The sequence below is a fragment of the Pseudomicrostroma glucosiphilum genome, assembly GCF_003144135.1.
Source record: "Pseudomicrostroma glucosiphilum strain MCA 4718 unplaced genomic scaffold BCV69scaffold_1, whole genome shotgun sequence".
Classification (NCBI taxonomy): Eukaryota; Fungi; Basidiomycota; class Exobasidiomycetes; order Microstromatales; family Microstromataceae; genus Microstroma; species Microstroma glucosiphilum.
In genome coordinates, this window is record NW_020289913.1 from 524,704 (window position 1) to 545,379 (window position 20,676).

General features: G+C 56.1%; 9 protein-coding genes across 9 annotated transcripts; 5 read left to right on the top strand and 4 right to left on the bottom strand.

Annotated features, from left to right (window-relative positions):
- Positions 1 to 137: 137 nt before the first annotated feature.
- BCV69DRAFT_279596 (putative RPL17A-ribosomal protein L17.e) lies at positions 138 to 1,649 on the bottom strand. Its single transcript, XM_025491307.1, has 3 exons — positions 1,518 to 1,649; positions 991 to 1,140; positions 138 to 745 (listed from the first exon to the last, which is right to left on the bottom strand). The coding sequence occupies exons 1-3, from the start codon at positions 1,609 to 1,611 to the stop codon at positions 432 to 434; spliced, it is 558 nt and encodes a 185-aa protein (XP_025350828.1). The 5' UTR covers positions 1,612 to 1,649; the 3' UTR covers positions 138 to 431.
- Positions 1,650 to 1,899: 250 nt separating this feature from the next.
- Positions 1,900 to 3,759, top strand: BCV69DRAFT_279598 (60S ribosomal protein L3). The gene has a single exon (XM_025491308.1). It carries the CDS (start codon positions 2,211 to 2,213, stop codon positions 3,264 to 3,266), a length of 1,056 nt encoding a protein of 351 aa, XP_025350829.1. The 5' UTR covers positions 1,900 to 2,210; the 3' UTR covers positions 3,267 to 3,759.
- Positions 3,760 to 4,064: 305 nt separating this feature from the next.
- On the bottom strand, positions 4,065 to 4,388 carry BCV69DRAFT_234530 (DUF1183-domain-containing protein; the record flags this gene model as incomplete). The annotated part of the gene is made up of 1 exon (XM_025489885.1): positions 4,065 to 4,388. A coding segment is annotated over one exon (324 nt), but the record flags the coding sequence as incomplete, so codon positions are not given.
- Positions 4,389 to 4,668: 280 nt separating this feature from the next.
- On the top strand, positions 4,669 to 8,488 carry BCV69DRAFT_291700 (hypothetical protein). Its single transcript, XM_025493761.1, has 3 exons — positions 4,669 to 5,450; positions 5,521 to 7,695; positions 7,779 to 8,488. Exons 1-3 carry the CDS (start codon positions 4,743 to 4,745, stop codon positions 8,463 to 8,465), a joined length of 3,570 nt encoding a protein of 1,189 aa, XP_025350831.1. The 5' UTR covers positions 4,669 to 4,742; the 3' UTR covers positions 8,466 to 8,488.
- A 437-nt stretch (positions 8,489 to 8,925) lies between these two features.
- BCV69DRAFT_7197 (hypothetical protein) lies at positions 8,926 to 13,386 on the bottom strand. Its single transcript, XM_025495480.1, has 3 exons — positions 12,939 to 13,386; positions 12,774 to 12,855; positions 8,926 to 12,687 (listed from the first exon to the last, which is right to left on the bottom strand). Exons 1-3 carry the CDS (start codon positions 13,145 to 13,147, stop codon positions 8,941 to 8,943), a joined length of 4,038 nt encoding a protein of 1,345 aa, XP_025350832.1. The 5' UTR covers positions 13,148 to 13,386; the 3' UTR covers positions 8,926 to 8,940.
- An 893-nt stretch (positions 13,387 to 14,279) lies between these two features.
- On the top strand, positions 14,280 to 15,668 carry BCV69DRAFT_309553 (MFS general substrate transporter; the record flags this gene model as incomplete). Its single annotated transcript, XM_025494723.1, has 3 exons — positions 14,280 to 14,342; positions 14,435 to 15,493; positions 15,557 to 15,668. The coding sequence occupies 3 exons, from the start codon at positions 14,280 to 14,282 to the stop codon at positions 15,599 to 15,601; spliced, it is 1,167 nt and encodes a 388-aa protein (XP_025350833.1). The 3' UTR covers positions 15,602 to 15,668.
- Positions 15,664 to 17,325, bottom strand: BCV69DRAFT_279602 (hypothetical protein). The gene has a single exon (XM_025491309.1). The coding sequence runs from the start codon at positions 17,298 to 17,300 to the stop codon at positions 15,762 to 15,764; it is 1,539 nt and encodes a 512-aa protein (XP_025350834.1). The 5' UTR covers positions 17,301 to 17,325; the 3' UTR covers positions 15,664 to 15,761.
- Positions 17,326 to 17,493: 168 nt separating this feature from the next.
- Positions 17,494 to 18,730, top strand: BCV69DRAFT_279603 (putative PUP2-20S proteasome subunit). Its single transcript, XM_025491310.1, has 5 exons — positions 17,494 to 17,531; positions 17,603 to 17,979; positions 18,069 to 18,130; positions 18,219 to 18,321; positions 18,404 to 18,730. Exons 1-5 carry the CDS (start codon positions 17,507 to 17,509, stop codon positions 18,635 to 18,637), a joined length of 801 nt encoding a protein of 266 aa, XP_025350835.1. The 5' UTR covers positions 17,494 to 17,506; the 3' UTR covers positions 18,638 to 18,730.
- Positions 18,731 to 19,157: 427 nt separating this feature from the next.
- On the top strand, positions 19,158 to 20,670 carry BCV69DRAFT_295994 (hypothetical protein; the record flags this gene model as incomplete). The annotated part of the gene is made up of 2 exons (XM_025493955.1): positions 19,158 to 19,455; positions 19,523 to 20,670. 2 exons carry the CDS (start codon positions 19,158 to 19,160, stop codon positions 20,668 to 20,670), a joined length of 1,446 nt encoding a protein of 481 aa, XP_025350836.1.
- Positions 20,671 to 20,676: the final 6 nt, after the last annotated feature.

A 20,676-nucleotide genomic window follows, 5' to 3' on the forward strand; every position in this document is an offset into this window, starting at 1 on the left:
CCGAGGCCCGCCTGACCACGGGAAGAAGGATAGCCCTCGCGAATCTCACACGACGTCTACATGAAGTACTCACACTGCAAGCTACTCTGACGTTGCAGTGTTGCAGCAGACGCTCTCCACACCATTCACTCCCGTGGTTGCGTGTGTCAAAATGCAGGTGGTTTTGGTGTGTGAGAGAGAAAGAATGAAGGAGAGTGCAATGTACACAAGAGACCCATAATGGGCAAGAGAATGGAAAGCCAGGTAGCATGGGAAACGGCTCGGGAGAGTAGCGAGCCATTGAGAGGACGCCTGCTCGCCCCTGCCCATCTACACAATGTCTGCCTCGAATCCCACTCGCTTTGACCCTCGCTCGTCACTCGGCCTCGCACAACACCAGCCTGACTGCTAAAGTACAGTCTCAATGATCATGTCGAACCCAACCGCTCCATCTAAGCACGGCCAGCAGCAATTCGGCGCTGGGCCAATTGACGCTTGTTGGCAGGGCGCACAAGGGCAGACGAGTCCGCCTTCGACACCTCGGCAGCGGGCTCCATCAGGTGGATCTCAATGTGGCAGGGGTGGCCCTGGTAAGGGTTGATACGACCGTGAGCACGGTAGGTACGACGGCGGGTCTTGGGGGCCTGGTTGATGTTGATGTTGCGGATGACAAGGTCCTCAGTCTCCAGACCCTTGCCCTCGGCATTGGCCTCGGCGTTCTTCAGCAGGCTCAGGACGAACTTGACCGACTTGACGGGCCATCGACCTATGACAGAAGTAGCCATTATGGTTGCTAGGTCAGCGCTTGCTCAAACGGCGAGGAGAGATCACAACTCCATCCTGCGCCCATCCCACTTTTCCTCTGCAAGTTCATGAACACCAGCCCATGCCAAAGTCCATACCCAGCCAGATCCCTAAGCCTCGACCGATGCGTCCTCTCCGCCCTTCTCTCCCTCCAGCTGAGAACTGCTGTCCTGCTACTACTCCCTCCATGTGCATGCTTCTACTCACCCTGGGTAGTCTTGAACTCTCCAGCCTGCTGTGTTCGGCCAACACCACCGTTGAACTTCCTGAAGGGAATGCACTGCTTTCGCTCGGTAACGTTGTTGAGGTAGATGTAAGCCTTGGACAGCTTCATGCCGTTGATGGCGGCAATGACCTCTGTAGGTTGAAAGGCAAAAAGGGTTGCGCATGTGAGTTGACGTACTCCCTCTGTAATGTGCTAGTCCCCCAAGCCCGACAACACTGCTTGGCCTGTCTGCCTTGATCCCACCATATTCCCCCTCTGCTTCGCCTCAACGTCGTTGTGTACCTCTCGTACATCTTCAACAGCCGCCTTGGCCATTAAAAGGAAGGCATGTCGGTTGCCAATTGGCCATTCGATGAGGCGCTTGACCCCTCACCGCCAACCCGGATTCACCGTGATCATCCACCTTGCTCTGCCTACTCTGCCTGCCCTGGACTCTTGGCTTCTCCAGTCTGGCGCGTCCAACCTCTCCTTATATGCCCTCGAGGCTCTGATGATCGGCAACACTAACCATGAGTGTTCTTGAAGTGCACTCGGAGGTACTCTCCGCGAGACTTGGAAGTCTTCTCGGGAACCTTGGAGTCGTCGAATGCGTAGCGGACCATTTCTGAGGGTGATCAAAGGTTGATGATGATGATCGGGGTCGTGTGAGTAGGAGATTTATGGAAGAAAGTGTACCCTTGGTTCTATACTTACTTGTTGAGGGGTGTGGGTTCGATGAGGGGGAAGGTCGTGGATGTGAAGTTCAAAATTCGGGTTGGCGCCCTGGCGCTGCACGAGTTCCGCAGCCATTCAAGCTCCGCCAGCCCGCCCGCAAAATCCACCCTGGGCCACACAAGAGGCGCCCGCGTGCGAGAGATTCTTCCTCCTGTTACCGTTCATCCTCCTCCCGCCATCCCCTCAAGTCACAATGTCTCGTAAGTATCATCAGCATCACACTCGGCAGTGATGACACTCGCTTCATCATACAGCTGCTTCAGGCAGATCGTCTGTCTGGAAGCTCTTTTCAAAAAGTCAATTCCGCTCACTCTGCTGTGATCCACCTTCGTCTTCTTCCCTTGCCCTCCTCGTAGACTGTAAGTTTGAGCACCCCCGTCATGGGTCTCTCGGTTTCTTGCCCCGCAAGAGGGCTGCCCGCCACCGTGGAAAGTGCAAGGCTTTCCCCAAGGACGACTCCAAGAAGCCTGTCCACCTCACTGCCATCATGGGTTACAAGGCTGGTATGACCCACGTCGTACGTGACCTTGACAAGCCCGGATCCAAGATGCACAAGAGGGAGGTTGTTGAGGCTGTGACCGTTGTTGAGACCCCACCCATGGTCGTCGTCGGTGTCGTCGGCTACGTCGAGACTCCCCGAGGACTGCGATCCCTGACCACCGTCTGGGCTGAGCACCTGTCGGACGAGATCAAGAGGCGGTTCTACAAGAACTGGTACCGATCCAAGAAGAAGGCCTTCACCAAGTACGCCAAGAAGCACTCGGAGAACGGCGGCCAGGGTATCGCTCGTGAGCTCGAGCGTATCCGCAAGTACTGCACTGTTGTTCGAGTCCTCGCCCACACCCAGATCCGAAAGACTGGTCTCAAGCAGAAGAAGGCTCACCTCATGGAGATCCAGGTCAACGGTGGATCGGTCGCTGACAAGGTCGACTTTGCCAAGAACCACTTCGAGAAGACTGTTGACGCTGCCTCCGTCTTCACTGCCGACGAGTGCATCGACGTCATCGGTGTCACCAAGGGTCACGGTTACGAGGGTACCACCGCTCGTTGGGGAACCAAGAAGCTGCCACGAAAGACCCACCGTGGTCTGCGTAAGATCGCCTGTATCGGAGCTTGGCACCCGGCCAACGTTCGTTACACTGTTCCCCGAGCTGGACAGGACGGTTACCACCACCGTACCGAGCTCAACAAGAAGATCTACCGAATTGGCAACGGATCTTCCGACACCTCGGGTTCCACCGACACCGACATCACCAAGAAGACCATCAACCCCATGGGTGGCTTCCCTCACTACGGTATCGTCAACAACGACTTCCTGATCCTCAAGGGATGTGTCGTTGGTACCAAGAAGCGTGTCCTTACCCTGCGAAAGTCGCTCTCTCCCCCCACCCACCGTGCTGCTCTCGAGAAGGCCTCTACCTCGCTCAAGTTCATCGACACCTCGTCGAAGTTCGGTCACGGTATCTTCCAGACCCGCGACGAGAAGTTCGCCTTCGAGGGTCCCAGGAAGATCAAGGTCCTCCCCACCACCACCACTGCTTAAGCGCGAGCAGCGATTGGGAAGGCTTGCATTTCACTCTGCCCCCTCATCACTTGTACCATCACACCCTCTTGAGCTATGCTGCTCATTCATCAATGAGATGCCCATATACAGAATTCGACATTGTGTGAGACTATGAACAGTGACGGCGGTGTATGTCTTGATGTGAGCCGTAACAGGTGACCTACATAAGTGACATTATCGATTCCTGGTCCCGCCGTATCCCGTCGAGGTTCGGAACGAAGATGAGGAAGCTTGTCTTGAGGATCCTGCCCCATTGTCGTCATAGCCATAGCCATTGCCTCCGTATCCACCTCCTCCACCTCCTGTCCAGCCAGCCCCTAGTCCTCCGTTGCCTGCATATGGATCATAGCCTCTATACCTTCTATCCTCATTACCCGCTCTACTCCGGTTGGCCAGCAAAGACGCTGCAGTTGCTGTTGCAATACCTGTCCAGAAGCCAGGACGCCATGATGTGGAACCCGAAGCATCGGTACTGCTAGATGCCGATGGCTCGTGCTTGGTATAGGGAGGTGGGGGCATACTACCCCCTCCGCCGCCTCCGCCTGGCCACCATCCTCCACCGCCTCCGCCACCTCCTCCGCCCCCGCCACCCCATGGTCTCGCTCCAGGGGCGCCACCGATGGGACCAACTGGCCTGCCTCTATTCGACCCTAGAAGAGAGGCAATGAACCCCCACACGATGTAACCCAGAATGGCCAGAAATACCATGGGGAAAATCTTGTCTAGCATGTCTTGGAAGGTCAGTCCTCGAGCTCGCCTACCCTTGGTGTATCTTGGGTCATCATCCTCCGAGCTGAAAGCCTTTGAAGCCGGTAGAAGCTGATAGGTCAGAGCGCAAGAGCCTTTGAGGACGTATGGGTCGTTTGGCGCCTCATACCCTTCGCATGAGACTTCCACCCGGCCCATGCGTATGGAAGGTGGAAGGTCTGCTTCGCAACGCCACTGCTCGTCTCCTAAGCTTTGACAGGAGATAACGTCTGGTGTGTACCGAGAGCATTCTCTGCCCTTGCAGGTTAGCTGAGGAAGGGGTGAGGTACGCCGGTAGGCAGTCTTCTTGCCTGCGTAGAAGGTGAGAGTCTTGATGCTGCTCATGCGCACGCGTTGACCTTGGCCATAGTGAGACTCTGAACCGCCAAAGTCGTACGCAAGGGCCGATGATGCAAGTAGACTTGCGAGCAGTACTACAGCGAGCTTTGTGAGTCTATTGCTGGCCATCTTGGCACAACTAGCGAGGTCAGAGAGGCAAGACGTAGCATTGCGAGGCCCGGGCTTTATGAACTTTTTGCGGTGCGGACGTGGAGAGCTGAGCGGAGCTGGGCCGCGGCAAGCGAGGTGTTGGTCTGAAGAAGGAACGGACGAACATCTTTGCCATTGCTACTGTGATCCATTCCTTCGTCCTATTCGTCCTAGCTTGTCATCCTTTCCCTCTCTACCTCCCCATCAGCTGGAGTCACCATGGCGACGCCTTCATCGTCGTCTGGCGATCCACTGGCTCTCCCCACGCTCACTCACCTCCTCGTACTCGGCACCTCGTCCTCTGCTGCAGACTTGTCCACCTCTGAATCACAGCTATCCTCCTACGAAGCTCACTTTCACGCTCATCCACAGCCTCAGACGCGCCCATGGACAGCTTATGCTGAGATCGCAATGCAGTCAGGAGATCAACAGGGTCTCCTCGCGAGCCTACTGCCTTCTACGCATCAGACGGATGCTGCTATGACAGCCATTCGCACCCTCGCAATCATCAGACTGAAGCATGCAATCGAAAAGTATTGGAGAGCAGCCAGAGTCATCAGGAGTACGAACAAGGCAGGAGCAGCTACCTCTACTCCAGTCAAGATCAGCGACGAGGACAAGAAAGCTCTGCAGTCTTTGCTGCTCCAGCGTGTTCTGTACGAGGAGAACCGAGCAATTGCCTTGCAGGCTACCATCTGTATCTCGCGCATTGCTCGAACCGACTTCCCCAATCAATGGCCAGACTTGCTCGACAATTCTTTGCAGGCGCTCAACACTGCTGCTACGAGTGTTATTGGAGGGACGGTGACGGGTAGAGAGCTTGAAGTCAACGCCTTGATCATGCTTAGGAGCGCAGAGGTCGTCAAGAGGTCTGTCAAGGAGCTGAATGCTGTCAAGATGCTGGCAGGAAAGATGAGAATGGCAGAGGTGAGTGGTTGCTGATAGCAAGGAGATGTAGTGACCGTCCTGCTGACCTAGACAATCCGACTCTCGACAGCTTGCAAAGGTACTGCTCCCCTCGCTACTCTCATTTTTCCCTTCCCTCTTCTCAGCAACCTTTCCTACGTCGACTTCGCCCGATGCCATCTACGCCTCGGCGACATCGAAGCCATCTACAATCATAGCATCTCAGATTCGCGTATGCCATCTGCTCTTCAAGATGATGAGCTCCCTGGCCATCGCAGACGTCGGTACTCTCTCCAGCCGGACCACGAACGGTGGACAGAATGAGTCAAATTTGTCTTACGACTGGTTCAAGTCCACGGGAGGCTATTTGGACCACGTCTTCTCCGTACGCTCTTCCCTTCTCGACGTTTTGGGCTCTTCTTCCCTCGACTCTTCGCTCAAGCGACCCCTCCATACCTTGGCTCAGAATATGACCAAACATCTGTCCGCTTTTGGCAAGCTGTACCTAGGCTTGCTAGACAAAGACAAGTCTCGTGTGACGTCTTGGGCAGGGTGGTCAGACATCATTGCATGGTATTGGACGAAGACGGGACAGGCGCCGGCCAGCGCAAAGGAGAAGTCTCGAGATATAGGGGAAGAGGCTCTCATGCCCTTCCCTCCTACGCTAGTCATCCACACACTTCTGCTCCTCCGACGCTCCCTCGAGGCATGGCACTTTGGCAAGAATGCTCCTGCTCCGTTTGACAGCGACGACTTCGCAGTCTCTACTGCGCAGATCGTCGTCGACTACTTCTTGCCCTTTGAGCCCTCAGCCCTCGAGAGATGGGAATCAGATCCAGAGCAATGGACCGTGGAGGAAGAGCAAGCTCAGACAGACTACACCAGCGAGGTACGACCCTGTGCAGAAATGCTGCTGATGGTGCTTGCAAAAGAGTCCAAGGGCAGGAGGGTCGGCAGGGCCGTATGGCATCAATTCCTCCAGAGCTCCAATCTCGATGTTCAAGACTTGACGCAGGTCGTTCGAAGAGACGCAGTGTACACTGCTTTGGGAAGGCTGCGAGACTACCTGCCAGCTACAGAGCAGGAGGGAGAGGACGAAGATTCGGAACGCCACAAGGATGATCGCATCGACATCAGTAAGGCCTTCGTCGATAGACTCTTGCCCGAAGCGGCCCAAATGCCTCCTGCTGTCTCACCTTCTTGGGTTCTGATTCGACGACGAGTCTCTTGGCTGCTTTACGAGTACTCCGAGAAACTCAGCCCATCCTCTCGAGACGGAGTCTACAGGCTTCTGACACTCTTGCTGGATCCCGAATCTCACTTGGGCGGAGACATTGCGGTCCGTCTCTCGGCTGCTCGGACCCTTGGGGCTCTTGTAGATGACATTGCATTCGATGCAGAGGTCTTCCAGCCCTACTTGGAGTCTGCTATACGCTCGCTGGCAGAGTTGGCTACGAATGATGAACTGGCTTTGATGGACTCCATTGCTCTCTCCACGAGGTCACTCTCGATCCTCATCGAGAGGTCGGGACCTCGCGTGGCACCCCTGGTCCCAACCCTCGTCGAACTGGCTCCAGCTCTGTGGGCCAAAGAGGCCAACGACGAATGCAAGACGCGACCGGCTGTCCTATCCTTTGTCAAGTCGCTCTTGCGAGCTACAGAATCTACCTCAGCTAGCGACCCAGCTCTGTCTGCCAAGCTCCAGTCACTGGTCGCACCCTTGGTGACTGGATGTCTGCAACCAGGCTTGGCTCCACTCTTGGCACCTGATGCCCTCCTCCTCTGGCATCGCGCTGTACGATGTGCTGCAGCCATGCAGGGAGACCTCTTCAATCTGCTGGCTGTCGCGCTGGACGTCGAAGGCAGGCCAGGGACGTTGGGCCCACTTACTGAATTGCCAGACTATGCTCCGGACATGTGTCGTGTGGTAGAGGAGTATGCTCTCTGGCACGAACCCACTGGCGGCGCTGGAAGCGGAGGCATTGCTCGAGAGGTAGTACGAGTGTACGGCCAGGCACTCTTCACCTCCTTCTCCAAGGTACTCAAAGAAGACCCTATGGTGCTCTTCCCCGTACAGACTATAGACGTCATCATTCAAGGTGTGCTTGCAGGCGATCGTATGGAGGCTACGGGCAGTATGCAGTCACAGGGTGGGTCGGGCCTTGAGGGTCCGACCAGGACCTACAACGGGATGAATCTCCTCGCACAGACGATGAGTCAGACTGGACTCTTTGAGGCCGTCGTCAGGGGAGCCATCCTCCTCAAGGTGAGTAGTTGAGAAACTGGCTCGAGCAAGCTACCAGGTGTCGCTAAATGACCGTACTAATTCTACCCGCTTTGCACACACAGGAATCGACATCTCCTTGCAGCTACTACATCTCCCTCCTGTCTCGTCTGGCAATCTCCTTCCCACCAGGTACATTCGTACCACTGCTGCGATCGACCCTTGCAGCCATCCGTGCCTCTCCACAGGCAACCTCCGACCCCGACAGCGCCATCGACTCGAGCCTCCTCTCGGCCTTGCCCTCGACCCTCTTGAACCTCTTCTCTGCAAAGTTCGAAGTCACTGCCTCCGCTCGCAGGAGGAAGCTCATCGCTCTCGGGATGTGTGCCATCCTAGCCGGCTCTGAGCCCACGTCTGACGCAGAGGAGCGAGCCTTGGACCGAGAAGCCTACGGGAAGATCCAGGAGTGGGTAGGCACCTGGCTCGACGCTCTTGCCGACATCAGGGAGAAGGAAGGTGGGCCCACCCCACAGATCCTGTCCAGTGGTGGAGGATCTCCCTCCCTCGGTGCGTCCCTCCTAGAGGATGACATTGGAGATGATGACGAGGGTGGCTGGTTGGAAGACGTCAGTCCTGGATCGGCTAGGGGACGGGCCATCAGCGAGGGCGATCTGGCGCTGGAGATGAAGCTCAAGAGGACCGTAAAGAGCGCACTGGAGATTGCGTCCGCCGCCGCGCCACAGGTCATGCAGCAGGTCTGGGGAGGTATGGACCCGATGGTCCTCGATCTGCTAAACAAGGAGCTCGAGTGAGAGGGGAGGGGGGGGGGGGAGAGCTGCGCAGAGGACCTTTGAACAGGCAGGCAGGCAGGCAGGCAGGCAGGCAGATCGTCAGAGAGAATCAGCGAAGGCCTGGTGCCAGAAAGAAGAGCAGAACACACATCGATACCTTTTTGTCACTCTCACGGAAACGTCATCGCGAGGACGTTCCTCCTCTTCGCCCTTGGCAATCAAACACACTTAGAGTGTCTCAGACGGGCTGATGTTTGAACGACGGCAAAGTGAAGGAAGAGAGTGCAAGCGAGATCTGAATTGGTATTGGAAGTGGCACAGGGGCTTAAAAGCCCTTTCAAAGGATATGGATAGGGTCATTGATCGAAGGATGCTTGGCGAAAATGGGTATAATGCATGTGTGATGTGCAATGCGGTGCAGGAAAGTAACAGCAGCAGTAGCAGCAGCAGCGTTCTAGGCTCGTAGTGGAAAGAGAGCAAAATGGAAATTCCAATCTCACGCCTTCCTTGTGCTTCTTCCACTCCTCGTCACCCTCGCAACAGGCGCCGGCAGCTCTTCCTGCTCTGAAGCAAGAACAGTCGCAGCAGCCTTGCGGCGCGTAGTGCGGGTGGCGGTGGCCGCTGCCGGCTCCGCGTCCCCAGTAGCGGGCTCTTTACGGTGACCAGCCCCTCCCGCTGCGGCTCGTCGGGTAGTGCGAGCCGAGGGCTTCACAGGCGAGGATTGGACCTCCTTAGCCGCTGCTGCTGGCGCTGGCGCTGGAGCTCGCTTCTTGACTGGCGAGGAGCGGGTACTGCGTCGAAGTGCTCGCTCGGCTTCTTGATTGTTGTCGTCTTCGTCTTCGTTGTCGTCATGGTCATTCTGATCGTCTTCATTGTCGGATTCGTGTCTGCTTCTCCCTCTGGTAGAGGTGGTAGTAGACTTGGGCTTCTGAGCTCGGGTAGAGCGAGCTGGAGTGGGAGCAGCAGCAGCAGCCGGAGGGGCCGGAGCTACCTCGCGAGCACCCCTACGACTCCTGGTGCTCACAGGCAGAGCTGGCTCTGAGGCAGGTAGCTGGTGTTGAGGATCCACCTCGTCCTCTTCTGCAGCTTCGCTTCGCTGTTTCCTGCCGGCAGCGCCTCTTGTACTCGTCTTCCTGGTGACGGGCTTGACGGGCGAGGAAGCTACCTCTTCTGCAGCAGGCCTGCTGCTCTCTGCTCGTCGCGCTCCATGACGAACTGGTCTCGCACTTGTCGCCTCCTCGTCGTCACCAGCTTGTGGCTGGGCCGGAACGTCGGCAGCGCGGCGAGTACTCCTGGCACGGGTCGGCTTGGCTGGAGAAGCAGTGACCTCCTGCTCTGCTTGAGTGCTGGTGTTCTCTTCCTCGCCGGGAGCGCTATCGGCAGCAAATTGAGCCTTTCCTGCGCGAGCAGTAGTTCGCGTGTTGGCCGTCGTAGCAGGAGTCAAGGCTTGACGGCCTCGACTTGAAAGGTTCCTCTTGAGCACTTCTGCAGCAGCCAGCGGTTTGGTGCCTGTCTCCTGCCTGCTTACTCGCACAGCTCGACTCTTTGATGGGGATCCGGCAGGCGTAGAGGGAGCAAGAGGACCTTGCGTAAGGCTGCTCTGCTGAGCCGGGGCTTCAGGTTGCTGGACTTCTGCTTCAGTCTCAGGCTCGGCACTCAAGGGCTCCTCAGGAATGACTTGTGGCAGATCAACGTCTCCCAAGGAGGTTTCGACGTCGAAAGCTCCCAGGTCGATGCTAGGACTGAAATTCCTGCTCCGTCTCCTTCCACCACGGCATCCTCTGCGCGTCTTCTTGTAGCTTGGAGTTTCGTCACCAAGCACAACGTCGTTGTCATCGCCGCCGCCGAGAAGGGAAGAGGGACTTTGCTGCGCGTTTCCTCTGCGCATCGAGGCTGCTTGAGAGGGAGACGCGACATCCTGTACGTGCACGAGCGATGACGATGCATCGGTGGGGATCTCGATGACAGCAGCGGCTTGCTGGGCGCTTTCGGTGGGTGTAAGGCGAGCTACTCGGGACGCGGCGCTAACCAAGGTTCTCTGAGCTGCAGGGGTAGCCATCAGCAAGGCAAGTGCCTCTCCGTCAAAGAAGCCCTCTCCGCCAGTCTCATCAGCACGGCTGAGGACGGACTCGTGCTCTGCAAAGAGATATCTCAGAGCTCTGAGCTGGGGATCGGTATCGGTTTCCTCCTTCGGTAGAGCAAACACGTGGCGCAGGAAGGCCATGTCAGGCGTGGCGCCTCCCTGTGGTGACACAGAGCGCAACCCTTCCATCGTCGGAGTACCTGGCGCAAGAATCAAGCTACTTCTCTTGGAAGTTCTAGCTCGCTGCAGAAGCATCGGCTCCTGACGACCGAGCATGAGTGACCGGAGACCACCATTGGCGGTCGATGCGCCAGCAGCATGCTGAGAAGCGTCACCGCTATCAGACCCAATCGCCGGGCTAGTAGCCTTCGACTTGTTGGACAGAAGGTACCTCAGAGCCTCTCTTGCCGGTCCCTTGAGATTTTCGCAGGAAGCGACAGTCAACATCGACTGATATCCGACGTCCGGAGAAGCAGAGCCAGACGAGCTTGCTTCGTACGCACTGTCGACTGAGCTTGCGCTGCCTTGAGCCTTTGCGAACATCTCGTCAACCTTGCCGACGACGTCTTCCGCCTCACTCGACGTCTGGCCTCGTGGGAAGATGCCCAGGCCGAAGAGACTTCGACGGCGACCAACGAACGCAGGCATGGAGAGACGTTTGGAAGAGCGAGACGTCGGCCGAGACAGCGACGGAACCATGATGCTTGGCTGGTGTTCCTGAGTCTGCTCAGACTCTTCAGAGACAGCGTTTGAGGAATCTTCGACACTTGCGATCGCCGCTGGGTTGACAGCGAGTGGCTCCTCGTCGCGAGCGGACTGCGATTCAGACGGTAGCTCATAGACCGGGTGGGCTGGCTCATGCTCCTCTTCGCCTTGCTCGGCCTGCTCGTTGTCACCGTAATCCTCGTCTCCTTCTTCAACTAGGCTCAGGCTCTTGTCGACTTCGTCTTCGTCGTCTTCGTCGTCTTCGTAGTCGACTTCCTCTTCTCGGGATGCAAGCGGGGACGATGGGCGCCCCTGTTCCTCAGATTTCGCTACGGCGAGGAACGAGTCTGACTGAGAAGCAGCCATCCGCTCTACCAGTGCCGCGCTAGATCTGAGCAGGGTCTTTGTCCTCAGACTGACCTTGCGCCTGGATGAAATGTGGAAAGAGGGTGACCCTAGTCGACCGGGAGATGACAGGCTCCGTGGCAAGCGAGGACTGAGGATGTCGGACTGATCCGCCTCCTGCTCTTCCTCTGAGTCGTCGACCTCTTCTTCTGCCACTGCCTCCCCATGCTCTTGCTCTTCCTTCGAGATTCGCTCCGGAGTGCTAGGCTGATCTTGGTCAGCTTCGTTCTGCCTTTCGGCGCCGTAAAAGCCTTGCGGTGATGAGAAAGGCCACGCGCGACCGAGGAAACTCGATCGCCTTCGCTCCTTCTTCGCAGCGACTTCGTCCGGTGACTGGGGTGTGTCCCTGGCATAGAAAGCGTCGTTGGCGGCTCCTGAGCTTTCTACCTCCCCCTTTTGTTCGATGGCATCCTCCTCGTCATCTTCATCGATGACCACAAGCTCTTCTTGCACCCCGTCCTCTTCCCCGTAGCCTGCAATCTCCTGACCAACCGATATCAGACCCAGACTCTTCTCCATCGATTTTAGACTATCTTCTGTCAGCATGACAGGCTCGCCAGAGCCGAACATGTGACGTTGCAGAGGAGAGCCTGAATCCAGCGAAAGGTTTGTCAACGACGGTCTAGGTGTCAGCTGTACTAGGGTTGTGCGTGGTTGTGAGAAGCTAGTGAGGCCTTGCGAATCTGGAGCTGCATCCAAAGCATCAAGCCGAGCAAAAGTCTCCCTCGCTTTGCTGGGTGTTTCAACATCTGCGGCCCTAACCAGACTGGTCCTGACCTTCCTACGCTTGCCATCCGGCGTTGCCAGGCCTTGCAATGATTGCCGACCCTTTTCTGCTGGGCTCACGGGTACATAGACGGACTGTAGCTGGGACGTCGAAGCTGCACTGGTGTCGTAGGCAGCGTAGCTGAAGCGGAAGCGGTATTTGCTGAGCTCAATGAGATCTCCTGAAGTCAGGAACACTGAGACCGGCTCGTCCGAGTCAGGTAGGGGAAGGATATGGCTGCCGTTAATTGTGACGTGGTTGGTACCTAGTAGCTCGAGCTGAGCCTACAAAGGAAATAGAAGGTCCAATCGTGGTGAGCTGAATGCAATGAGGTGCTCCTACTTCTTGCTTGCCCTCCGTCCGCGCTTACCTTTCCCGGTCTGAGGAAGTGAATTCGGCAAGCGTGGCGAGACACGTTCAGCTCGCAAAGGCGAACATCATTGTCGGTGGACCTAGATTAGCAGAAGCCAGTGAGCGAACAGACAAGCATCAGTACGCCTTGAACAGAAAGCAGGAGCTGCATGATCCCACTCACCTTCCAATGGTGCAATCGCGTTCTAGTAGGTTTAGCCCCGACTTGACTTTCCCGCTCTTGCCCATCACTTCCAATCTTCCCCAAATAGATGGCTCTGAGTGATTATTCGTGTCATCTCGTGTTCGTGACGGAGAGTCTCCCTCTTCCGAGAGAAGAGCTGGTCTCTTCGTCGGTGAGAGACCGAGGCTGTTTCGTATCGACTTGAACATGATGAGATGGCGATGTGATAGAGGCGTCCTGACAGTGTGGCATCCAACGGTAGGAGTGTCCGGCGAATACGAATGGGAATGACGACGAACTTCTTGCCTGTGCCTCGATAGCGCCTTGATCCACTATGGTGTCTCGAGTCGGCGGGGATGACCGTAGATGGTCTTGAGTATCTTGACAGGAAGGAGTGTGGTGCGCTCTCTGGATGTCTGGATTTAGAAGTGTTGCTCTTTTGTCTCGCTTGGCTGGTAAACATGCCAAGTGTGCATCTTTCCGCCTCGCGTCAACCCCGAATCCAACTCCGCGCATCCGTCTCGGCTTCGCGGCTGCGCGCGTGAGCACCCAGCCTGGCGGGAATGTCAATGGCCGGAACGGAAGGGCGCGGCACAATGAGGCGCTACCGATCAGGGCCGGAGATGGCTGGTCAGGAACCTTGTGCCTGAGCGAGATTGACGGGGCCGACATCGAAATGAATTAGAAGGTCGAGCATAGATATCCAAAAGATGTCGTTCTTGCTGTCTTCGTTCCTCTCCTATCTTGCGGCCGAAGTCAGTGTCATATGGCCTCCCATGCCTCTTTGCGGCGGTCTCGCCATTGTGTAAAGAGACACGACTCTTTCGACCTCGGCTCGTTCTACACCCTCTATGAAGACTTGCCTGCTGAGGAAGAGCGGGAGAATACGGAAGATGGTCACCGCCCGATGGCAAGGGACACAGTCCTTGACGAAGGTCCCTGGCTGTTAGTCTCCCAGGAGGCAACTGTTCAAGAAACGAGTCCTTTTGTACACAATCATGAAGCGTCTGCCTTGTGTGACTCTGGGGTTGGGACAAGCAGCACACTCTATGAGACTTCATCAAAGCCCCAGGGGTCCCAAGAAACTTTGCAACAATCTGGTCGCACAGCTGCTAAAGATAAGTCCTCAGATAGGCTCAGTCCATCAAATCTGCCTCCTGCCGCACGGCACCCTAACGACACGAATGGGCTACAGATCCGGCCTGTGTTGGCTCTTCCAACTGTCACACGCAGTGAGTCTCGCTTCTCTGATCTCGTTCAAGAGCCGAAAGCACTGCTGCCCCATATCGCGAGAGAGCCGACTTGGCATAGATACTTGACTATACTAGGGAGCTTTCTAGCATGTGCTGCATCACTCGGACTGCTGAGCGCGACGGCAGCCTTTCAGGTGAGCATGGGCGAGTCGTGAGTGCTGCTGCCTTCGTTCAAATCGCTCTGACCCTGGCCATCGCTAGGCATACGACGCGAACCGCTACCCCACTCTGTCGCCGTCCCAGATACGTTGGCTCGGGACCTGTCAAGTCTTCTTCTTCCTCTTCGGCGGCATTCTAGCCGGGCCTCTCACAGATCGCTTCGGACCGCAGCTGTTGCTAGTGACAGGAGCCTTCCTCTCTTCACTGGGATGCGCGGCCAGCTCTTTTGCAGGGCAATTCTGGTTCTTTCTGGGGACCCAAGGCGTCTTGCTCGGTATGGGGGCGTCTTTGGGCTTTACACCAGCCATTGCTTGCATCATGCAGTGCATCGGTAGCAGGCGAGCCACTTGTGTGGGTGTGGCTCTCAGTGGTGCATCTGCTGGGGCTATACTCTGGCCCGTGGTGGTGAGGATCATAGCTGAAACGAAGGCCTGGAAGATAGTATGGCTTGCGCTGGCTGTTTCTCAGCTGCTGCTACTGAGCGTGGCCGCTCTGCTCGTTCGACAACCTTCGATACTGCTTTCTTCAGCATCTCAAGCTCGTCAAGATTACTCACCTCTCGTGCGAAGCTCGTCAGAGCGTAGTCGCCCTTTTCTCAATCTTGCAGTCTTCAGCCTTCCCTCTTACGCGCTCAGTATCGCAGGTCATTTCTTCATCTGGGTCGGCTTCCTCTACCTCTTCTTCTACTTGCCTGAATGGACAAATCTCTCTGGGATCTCTGTGGCGGTACAAATTCACATGCCTAGCATCATCAGCGGCAGTGCTTTCGTCGGCAATCTCTTACTTCCCTTTCTAGCTGATGTCACTGGGAGATACGAGATAATGGTGCTGTGCGCCTTCAGCGGGAGCGTTTCTCTGCTCGGGTCAATCCTCGTGCGCAATCCCACAGCTCTCCTTCTCGTCGCCGGTATCTATGGCTTTACCACGGGAGGTGCGATTGCTCTGCAAGCACCTGTACTGGTAGAGGCGATCGACGAGCCCGAGGCGTTCGGTACTGTCCTGGGACAGGGCTTGGCAGCGATCGCTCCTGCTGCTCTGATCGGACCGCCGCTGTATGGGCTCATCCTGAGGGCGCCAGAGGGCGGTCTGGCGTGCGCCCAGGTCGTTGCGGGCTTTTGTATGGTTATTGGAGGCATTCTTCTAGTAAGTGGACCACATGGGAGCCGAAGATTCAGCTGCTGACTGACTTTCAGCCTACCTGAACAGATTTACGCTAGACTCTGCTTGGGTCGGACCTTCTCCCACGGGTAAAACCATCTCATCTCGCACCATCATCAAACATGTCACCTGTCACGCTTCAATCTATCTTCGTTCGGATCGCTATAATGCTATGTTATTGTCTCGAGTGTGTAATACAATGCCATCGTTACTACTCACTCCGTCCTTCCTCAGCACTACCTCCCTCCGCTTCTTACAGCACACTGCTTCCCCACACGCTTTTCTCGAATTTTTCCGGATTCCTGCCCGAATCCAGCAGCCTGAGCAGGAAGAGCTCATCCTCGGTAGCAGTAGCAGCGGTGGTCCCCTTTCCTGCAACGGCCCCGAATGGAGATGAACTCATGGCCTGCTCGGCAATGGAGTTGCCGCCGTTCCAGTTGCGACCTTCCTGGCGCCTCAGCTCGTACAGCGCCCTGAGCTCTGGCTCTGTCCACGCATCCGGCACGTCCACTAGTGACCAGTTGCAAGCTCTGACGTGCTCGACATGGAGTGGGTGGATATCTGTGTATGCATGAAGCGCAGTCTCGTCGAGTTGACTGCGAACGCTGCCAGACGACGAGCCCTTTGCCAGCTGCTTCTGCTGCTGGTGATTAAAAACTGCTTTCACTTCATTCGGCACCGCGAACGAAGGATTGCTGTGGGAGACAGCAGACAGGATGGCGCCCGACTGCAGGCCTTCTCCTGCAATGAACTGGATCAGACTCCGCACCGGGGCTAGCTCGTAAGACTGGACCGTCGCATAGTCTGCGGTACGGTAACGGCTGGGTAGGTATAGGGATTGCAAGTGATCCATAGCCAGTAGAGTTGGCACTGCTTTTTGCCGACTGATGGAAGTCAGGAAGAGATCGAAGATGCGCTGAGAAGCCAGGGGGGTCACTTTCTGTGACGTCGCAAGCTTCAAGAGCTGCTCGAGTGTCGCAGTCGAGGAGACCGAGATATCTCTGTCAAATGTGACCTGCGACGACTCCTTGCCAGCGTCTACCTTCATCTTCTTCAGTACTTCTTGGTTGACACTAAGCACAGAGCTGAAGAACTTCTGCACTGCTTCCGGCTGGAGGTATGCCTGCTCCTCTGCCGAATACTCGAAGGCAGAGGTGGAGTTGATGAAGGTCACAAGCTGGGGAATGTAGAGTACCAGCCAGTCCGATGCTAATGCGTACGAGACCGCTTGCAGCATCAGATGAGACTTGCCGCCGGAAAGCGGGCCGGTGAGTGCAAGCTTCTTGCTGGAGGATGCCGATGCTGAACTGGCAAGCTGAGAATAAAGGTCCAGCGTAGCGGCCCTGACAAGAGACGATGGCCTGACATGCGAGCCGAGGGCGTTCTTGACCTTCTTCTCTACGCCGAACTTCTCGAAAGCATCGAGATCCCGTCTGCTGAATGCCATGATCTGGTTCAGACTCTTCTTGTTGGCATCCTCTGGTGTCAGGGTTGGCAATGATCTCATATCCGCCGGAGGCCTATAGAAAGGCGTTGTGAGGGCAACATTGGACGATGAAGCGGCATCACCGCCGCTTCTCCTCTTTGAGCCTGTTGATCTGGGTCCAGAAGAAGAGTTCTTCTTGAGAGCGGTCCTCTTCTTCTGCAGAGGCTTAGCAGGTGCTTTGGCCGCGGCGGAGGGCGTCGACGCAAATGAGCGAACGAGCGATGACGAAGCCAATGAGGTGGTGGCATGAGCATTTAACACGCTGGCTCGCACTGAGCGGCTGAGGTGGGGTAGAGGTGACGCCATGGTAATGGGAGGTGGTAAGCAATCGGGTAGGGCGAGAAGGTAAGAAGAAGCGGAAGGGCCCACTTTCTGACAATTGTTCGGAGCCGGCGCGACGCCCCGCGAGCAGTCGTGGCCCTGCCTGGTCCGTTCACCACTCACTCAGTCCTTCCTAGCCTCTTCCCCAAGGCTCGTATCGCCATCTTTCGCTCCACTGTACATCTCCCATCATGTTTATGTCAAGGTCAGAGTATGGTGAGTAGCTCAACCGTCTTGCCGTGGTGATTTGAGCTTCTGCTGACGAGCGCTCGCCTGCCCTCGTACAGACCGCGGAGTCAATACCTTCTCCCCGGAGGGTCGTCTCTTCCAGGTCGAGTACGCCATTGAGGCTATCAAGCTCGGATCCACTACCGTGGGCATCAGGACAGATGAAGGAGTCGTCATCGGTGTGGAGAAGCGAGTCCAATCGTCGCTGCTGGAGTCCGATTCCATCGAGAAGATCATGGAGATCGACTCTCACATTGGATGTGCAATGAGTGGACTCGTAGCCGACGCCAGGACGATGATCGAGCATGCTAGGGTCACAGCGCAGAACCATGCTTTCACATACGACGAGGACATTCAAGTCTCAAGTGTGACACAAGCTGTGTGTGACCTGGCGCTGAGGTTCGGAGAGAGTATCTCGGGAGAGGAGGCAATGATGGTGAGTGCGAGGCTACGAGCAAAGCGCAAAGGACAGGGGGGCCCGATCTTGACGAATCTCACGACCTTGCCATTTCGTCCTTTCTACAGTCACGACCTTTCGGTGTTGCGCTGCTGATTGCAGGCTACGATGACAAAAAGGGACCACAGCTGTGAGTAGACGCAGAGTCAGAGCAGAGCTTTCAGATGCCAGCCATTGACGTTCCTGTCGCCCTCTCACACACTGCTTGATCATCCCAGGTACCATGCTGACCCATCGGGAACATCGATTCAATACAAGGCAAAGGCAATTGGAAGTGGTCAGGAGGGAGCTCAAGGAGAATTGCAGGACAAGTACAAGGACGTGAGTCAGCATTCGACGGGCGAATGCTCTATGAGAGCACAGTGACTGATCAAATCCTTCTCCGTGAATGCTATTCTCGCAGAATATGACATTGCAAGAAGCTTCCATTCTCACCCTGAACGTGCTCAAGCAAGTGATGGAGGAGAAGCTGGACGAGAAGAATGTGCAACTAGCCGTGGTGCTCCCGAGAACGCCAGAGACATCTTCGGACGGTAGCAAGATTGGATCGGGTGGAACTGGATCGCGACCCAGGATGAAGGGGGGCTTCCGCATCCTGAATGAGGATGAAGTGAAAGCGCTGGTGGCTCAGATGTAAAGAGATGTGGTAGACTCAGACCATCTCCCAATGCTATGAACTCAGAGAAAGCAGATTGGCCATTCGATTGATGAAGGTCAATCCGGATATGGCTCGAGCAAAAAGACCGCAAATTGTGGCAGAGTGTGGATCACATCGTGATGCCCGCTGAGCTGGGCCCATCTGCGGCCCAAAGCCTTCCTCCCAGGCAGGCTGCCCGCTATGCACTGCCAGCGCCCGACGAACGAGATCCTTGCCTGATGATCGTGATGAAGAATGGAACACCTGCCATCGCGAAGGTCCTGAGATCTAGCAACCCTCGACATATTCTCATATAGCTGTGCCGGCCTGTACGATGACGCGCCAGGGAGAGGGGTCTGACGGAAGGAGAGGCGGTGGCCCAAGCGTCGTGCGGCAATGAGAGCAACACAACTTTGAGAAAGAGTAGACTTGTCTTTTTTCTTCCTTCTCCCTTCACAGCCTTCCCTAGCTCTGCTTCCCTCCACTCCTCTGTCGTACTAGTGTCGGATGTAGAGCCACAATGGACCCACTCGTTGCTCTCCCTCACGAGCTCGTCCTGCGGATCCTCACCTACCTCGACCTGCCTGCCCTCACCAAAGTAGAACTCTTGTCGCGCACTTGGAATGCCCTTTCGAAGTTTCACAGCCGACTGCTATGGGCAGCTCAAGCACAAGCGATGGACGATGAGAAGATGAGAGTCACAGGTCTTGAGGCAAGGCAAGTGGGTGTTACTGATGCGGATCTCTCGGCCGCCATTGATCAGAAAGCTTGCGCCATGCGCGATACTTGGACTGGGATTGGCGATTGGAAAGAGTACTGTGAGTAGGGAGGAGGAGAATTTCTGCTTGAGCACTCCCCTAATCTCGTCGCCGTTATTTTATGCAGGCAAGCGCCAGTATCTGATCACATCCAATTTGGCTAGAGAACACCCTAGCTTCGTGTCCCAGGAATTCAGAACCGTCGATGCCTGGCGCCTGAGAGTAGACTACGAGGCTCGCCTGCTAATTGTCACCAGCATTCGAGGCGGGCTCTTCGTCTACGATCTCGACAGCTCTCCTTCCACTCCCGAGCTACTCTGGAGCAGGAATGGTGAAGAGATCGGACCCTATGCCCATCTCGAGTACAGTAAGGGCACACTGGCCACGAATCCTTCTGTGGAGGGTACTATTGAGATATGGCGCAGAACCGAGCTTATCGGGGCAGAGAAGCTTCGAGCTCTTGGGCACAGTATCAATGACCCAGATTCCGGGAGAAGCACAGGTGCCAGAGACACTAAGCAAGCACGAATAAGTCCAGGCACATTCACTCGGCTTGGACGCCTTCCGCACGATAATTCAGTCCGAGGCTTTCACTTGCGGTACCATACTCTCTGCGTCGTTTCCGAAATGAGACGGGCTTGGGTATGGGACCTCTCGACTGATGATCCTGCTCTTGTTCGCGAGCTCGAGATCGAAGAAGGCGCCCAAGGTCACCTGGAGCAAGACGACGATGTTGTGATGTTCGCAATGACAGACGGCTATCACATCTTCAACAAGGCTACTGGGCAAATGCTAGGCAAGATTCGATACATGCCTGATTTGACAGCGAGAAACTTCTCTCATCTCAACAATCCGCCGCGCTTCAATGCGTGGCCTCACCAACGTGAGACTCGGAAGAAGAAAGATACCCCCATACCGCTCGACGATCGACACATCTCCCTCGAGCTGAAGCCAGGCACAAGCAGCGACGAGTCGCATCTCTGGGCAGAGAGTTTGGGTGACATGGCGAGTCAGGAGTGGGGAGCTGGTATGCTCTGCGGATCGATCATGGTAGGCGTCTCCAAAGAGGGCTTCACCGTCATTGTCAGCGATTGGCCGCGCCTCCTCAAGAATCAGGTGAAGGCTGCGGATGTCGTCTCCTTCATTGAGTGCGATCCACAGGATTCTGACCGCGAAGTGAGTGCTACTGTCGAACAAGACGAGGCCGGTCGTTCATCTCGGGCTATTGGCGAAGAGGTTTCGATTCAAGAGAGGCAGAGAAAAGTACAGGGGTGACGGACG

Bases quoted from the DNA above. Each gene is read 5' to 3' on its own strand.
- BCV69DRAFT_279596 (XM_025491307.1), bottom strand. From the start codon at position 1,611: ATGGTCCGCTACGCATTCGACGACTCCAAGGTTCCCGAGAAGACTTCC. The intron at 1,141-1,517 runs GTTAGTGTTGCC...TTCAACCTACAG, and splicing joins GCACTTCAAGAACACTCATG to AGGTCATTGCCGCCATCAAC. The intron at 746-990 runs GTGAGTAGAAGC...CTTCTGTCATAG, and splicing joins AGAGTTCAAGACTACCCAGG to GTCGATGGCCCGTCAAGTCG.
- BCV69DRAFT_279598 (XM_025491308.1), top strand. From the start codon at position 2,211: ATGGGTTACAAGGCTGGTATGACCCACGTCGTACGTGACCTTGACAAG.
- BCV69DRAFT_291700 (XM_025493761.1), top strand. From the start codon at position 4,743: ATGGCGACGCCTTCATCGTCGTCTGGCGATCCACTGGCTCTCCCCACG. The intron at 5,451-5,520 runs GTGAGTGGTTGC...GACTCTCGACAG, and splicing joins GAAAGATGAGAATGGCAGAG to CTTGCAAAGGTACTGCTCCC. The intron at 7,696-7,778 runs GTGAGTAGTTGA...TTGCACACACAG, and splicing joins GGGGAGCCATCCTCCTCAAG to GAATCGACATCTCCTTGCAG.
- BCV69DRAFT_7197 (XM_025495480.1), bottom strand. From the start codon at position 13,147: ATGTTCAAGTCGATACGAAACAGCCTCGGTCTCTCACCGACGAAGAGA. The intron at 12,856-12,938 runs GTGAGTGGGATC...CTGCTAATCTAG, and splicing joins CGCGATTGCACCATTGGAAG to GTCCACCGACAATGATGTTC. The intron at 12,688-12,773 runs GTAAGCGCGGAC...TTTCCTTTGTAG, and splicing joins ACTTCCTCAGACCGGGAAAG to GCTCAGCTCGAGCTACTAGG.
- BCV69DRAFT_279602 (XM_025491309.1), bottom strand. From the start codon at position 17,300: ATGGCGTCACCTCTACCCCACCTCAGCCGCTCAGTGCGAGCCAGCGTG.
- BCV69DRAFT_279603 (XM_025491310.1), top strand. From the start codon at position 17,507: ATGTTTATGTCAAGGTCAGAGTATG. The intron at 17,980-18,068 runs GTGAGTGCGAGG...TCCTTTCTACAG, and splicing joins CGGGAGAGGAGGCAATGATG to TCACGACCTTTCGGTGTTGC. The intron at 18,131-18,218 runs GTGAGTAGACGC...TGATCATCCCAG, and splicing joins GACAAAAAGGGACCACAGCT to GTACCATGCTGACCCATCGG.